General features: G+C 52.8%; 1 protein-coding gene across 1 annotated transcript; it reads left to right on the top strand.

Moving 5' to 3' along the window:
* Window positions 1-902: 902 nt before the first annotated feature.
* On the top strand, window positions 903-3,539 carry BDQ94DRAFT_143700 (2-isopropylmalate synthase). The gene is made up of 4 exons (XM_026766299.1): window positions 903-1,136; window positions 1,261-1,405; window positions 1,480-3,051; window positions 3,118-3,539. The coding sequence occupies exons 1-4, from the start codon at window positions 1,129-1,131 to the stop codon at window positions 3,271-3,273; spliced, it is 1,881 nt and encodes a 626-aa protein (XP_026626181.1). The 5' UTR covers window positions 903-1,128; the 3' UTR covers window positions 3,274-3,539.
* Window positions 3,540-3,978: the final 439 nt, after the last annotated feature.

Genomic DNA, 3,978 nt, shown 5'->3' with positions numbered 1-3,978 from the left:
TTGGTTCGAGACGGAGCGCGACAAGAAGGCGGCGCGGAAGCTGGGCGCGGCGGAGCTCAACGGGCCCGATGCCGGCATGTCCAAGAAGGAGAAGCAGAAGCTCAGCAACAAGGACAAGAAGCGTCTGGATGATTCCCGTCAGCGCCAGGAAGCTGGTGCTGGTTGGAAGAAGGGCCGGGCAACACGGGAGAGCATGAAGAATGGGCAATTGCCCAAAGCTAAGAAGGACAACAAGAAGAAGGGCAAGAAATGAGTCACAAGGGTGAGGTGACGGGACGGACTCAGAAGGATTTTCTAAAAAAAAATTATCATTGTTCGCATTAGCATATTGTGGATATACTGTATAGATATATTTTCATTCTTTCTGCTCAGACCATTTACGATCTTCTTATTAGTTACAAAGTATATCCCTCCTTTTTCCTATTCAGTATGATTCTAGTCCTTCTATCAAGATAATGGGGGATCAGGGTAGCGGCTGTCGACGGCTATCGACGGGGACAGCGGGGTGCTGGAAGGGCGGCGAGAGACTCCGGTGTCGGCGAGCCGAGATGGAGGAGAGAGCGGAGAAGCCGAGTGCCTTTGCAGTTCATCCAACCAGCCAGCTAAATTGATCACGGGTGGAGTGGGATTTCGTACCAAATTGCTAATTCTCGGCCGGTGATTGATTCGGAAAGACCCATCGAGTTGCCAGGGGGAGGGTGCAATACTAGTACTAACTTTGAGTATGTAACATGATGGTTGGAAGTGACTTTTCATCAGGACTGGCTGGTACCAAATCAGAAGGCGATCCGCCATCCGCTGTCGGCGCAAATTTCGAGGGCCAAAGGCGGCGAGCGTCATTCCATTTGACTCATGGCGGCCACTCGCCCGTCGCCTTTAAATCCTACCATTTTCCTCTGCGTCACCGTTTGTCTGTCCCCGTTCCTGGTTTCTTTTTAAGCTTCATACCTTTCTTTCTTCCCTTTCTCCCTTTCTCTCTTCAAGAATCACTGATTTGTCCTCCCTCTCTCCTTGCGTGAGGTGAATAACTACTGATCTATCTTCAACCACTTACCTCCCCCCCATCTTCCACCCGCATTTCCTCTCCTCTCATTTCCCCGCTGCGGATCCTCCCGCTTCTCCTCCATCATGCCCATGTACGTGTCTCCCACTAATGCTCAATTTCCTCAATTTTGGTCGTGTCTGCAATAGAAGCATGTTTTCCGCAGTCATACTTGACCGTTGCATCAGTTGACTCACATCCACTAACTCTGTATCCAGGCTCAAGGACCCCTCCCAGAAATACAAGCGCTTTCAGCCCCTCCACCTTCCCGACCGCCAATGGCCCAACAAGACCATCGACAACCCGCCCCGGTGGCTGGCCACCGATCTGCGTGATGGCAACCAGAGTCTGCCCGACCCTATGGTAAGTTCATTACAGTGTCTAGTTAGTGGCGAGAAGCGGGACCCAGCTGACCACTTCTCTCGTGAAACACACAGGATGGGCAACAAAAACTCCGTTTCTTCAAGATGCTCGTCGACATTGGCTACAAGGAAATCGAAGTCTCTTTCCCCTCCGCCTCGCAAACCGACTTCGACTTCACCCGTAGCCTGGTTGAGACTCCCGGTCTGTGCCCCGATGATGTCTGGCTCCAGGTCCTCTCCCCCTGCAGAGAAGATCTGATCCGTCGTACGGTCGATTCCCTGAAGGGTGCCAAGAAGGCTATTTTGCACATCTACCTGGCTACCAGCCCCTGCTTCCGTCGCATCGTGTTCAACATGGACAAGCAGAAGAGTCTGGAGATGGCCGTGCGCTGCACCAAGTATGCTCGCTCAATCACCAAGGATGACCCGTCGACAGCCGGAACCGAATGGCACTTTGAGTTCTCCCCCGAGACCTTCTCCGACACCGAGCCCGAGTTCGCTGCTCAAGTCTGTGAAGCCGTCAAGGCGGCGTGGGAGCCCACAGAGAAGGACCCCATCATCTTCAACCTGCCGGCTACGGTAGAGATGTCCACCCCCAACGTCTTCGCCGACCAGGTCGAGTACTTCTGCCGTAATGTCTCCGAGCGCGAGAAGTACGTCGTGTCCATCCACCCCCACAATGACCGTGGCTGCGCCATTGCCGCCGCCGAACTCGCTCAGATGGCCGGTGCCCAGCGAGTAGAAGGAACCCTGTTCGGAAACGGCGAGCGGACGGGTAACGTGGACTTGGTCACCTTGGCTCTCAACCTGTACACCCAGGGAATCTCCCCCAAGGTGGACTTCTCCGATATCAATGCGGTCATCAAGGTGGTCGAGGAAAGCAACAAGATCCCCGTCAACGAGAGATGGCCCTATGGTGGTCAGCTGGTCGTCTGCGCCTTCAGTGGCAGTCACCAGGATGCCATCAAGAAGGGATTCAAGCTGCGCGAGACAGCCGCCCCCGATTCCAAGTGGGAAATTCCCTACCTCCCCTTGGACCCCGAGGACATTGGCCGGAACTACGAGGCCGTCATCCGTGTCAACTCCCAGAGTGGCAAGGGTGGTGCCGCCTGGGTTATCCTGCGCAGTCTGGAGCTGGATCTCCCGCGCGCCCTGCAGGTCGAGTTCAGCAAGATCGTGCAGCGCAGAACCGAAGAAGTCAGCCGCGAGCTGCGCCCCTCCGAAGTCGTCGAGCTTTTCCAGGAAGCCTACCACCTCAAGTCCAACCCCCGCTTCAACCTGGTCGACTACAACATCACCACGGATCGTTCGCAGTCGCCTGCGCCTCCTGAGCCCGGCAAGGCCCTCAACACCAAGAACCTCAAGCGTCGCTTCACCGGTGTCATCGAAATCGACGGCATCCAGCACGCCATCACCGGTGTCGGTCCCGGTGCCATCTCCTCCCTGGCCCACGCCCTGGCCACTCTGGGCATCGATCTCGACGTCGTCGACTACAAGGAGCACTCCATCGGCCTGGGTCGTGATGTCAAGGCCGCGACGTATATCCAGTGCACTGCGGCAGGCAGCAAGGAACAAGTCTGGGGTGTTGGTATCCACCAGGATGTGGTCCAGGCTAGTTTGATCGCCCTGCTCAGCGCCGCCAGCTCCGTATGTTCCCCCGGAACCTATTCATTTATAAAGAATCACATCCACTAACAGTACTCTCTTGATTAGTTCCTGACCAGCCGCTCCGGCTCCCCCGCTCCCTTCCGCCCCATCCGCTCCAACACCCTCACCGATGACGACCTCCAAGCTCTGGAAATGCTGAACGGTCCCAGCAAGCCCAAGGTTGACATTGACGCTCTGACCAAGCAGGCTGAGAGCCAGTAAATCGTTCATCCCAACTTAGCTAGCATATTTCGGTTTCGCTGTCATCGTCTTCTACTTGCATTATATCTCGGGTCCGTTTTGGTTTCTTGCTCCAACATTTCTTCTTCTCGGGGTTTTTGGGAAGAGAAAAGTACGAAAATTGTGTTTTCAAGGAAAGACATATATGAAGAGAGGATAAGAGCGTGGTGAAAGAAAAGAGTTTGCTTCGATTTGTACAGATTTAGGAATGACGTGATATGAAATTTCAAATTAATTATTTTAATTCAGTTTTATGGTCCACTTCTCGTATGTTTCAACTGATCAGAGAACTATCAACTAAGTACTAGATGGAGGAAGGAGTGATTATATTCATGACCTCAGGATCAACGTCTACCCGGATACTAGTAGAAAGTTACTATCACGGACAGATTGAACGCTACTGAAGTACTGGGAATGTTACTATAATGTGGTAATGTCCAGAGGAACAGTATAAACTTAGTGATAGTCTCTATTGATAATCTACTTCTTGCGGGCAACTGAAAACTAGCATGAACATATCTATATAGGATGATATTGTAAACAGAGCTAAGCTACTACTGCATGCCTATATGATAAATGTAGAATGCGAATGGGGATGCGGGGGTATGTATGTACAAAATAAACAAAACACATTTTGCATATCGGTCATCATAGATAGAAGGGGGAATTGGGGGGGGGGGGGGGGGG

The sequence above is a fragment of the Aspergillus welwitschiae genome (genome assembly GCF_003344945.1).
Source record: "Aspergillus welwitschiae strain CBS 139.54b unplaced genomic scaffold BDQ94scaffold_16, whole genome shotgun sequence".
Lineage (NCBI taxonomy): Eukaryota > Fungi > Ascomycota > Eurotiomycetes > Eurotiales > Aspergillaceae > Aspergillus > Aspergillus welwitschiae.
Note: the sequence above shows the minus strand (reverse complement) of the source record. Positions and strands in the feature narration are given on the sequence as shown.

Bases quoted from the DNA above. Each gene is read 5' to 3' on its own strand.
- BDQ94DRAFT_143700 (XM_026766299.1), top strand. The intron at 1,406-1,479 runs GTAAGTTCATTA...TGAAACACACAG, and splicing joins AGAGTCTGCCCGACCCTATG to GATGGGCAACAAAAACTCCG. The intron at 3,052-3,117 runs GTATGTTCCCCC...TCTCTTGATTAG, and splicing joins TGCTCAGCGCCGCCAGCTCC to TTCCTGACCAGCCGCTCCGG.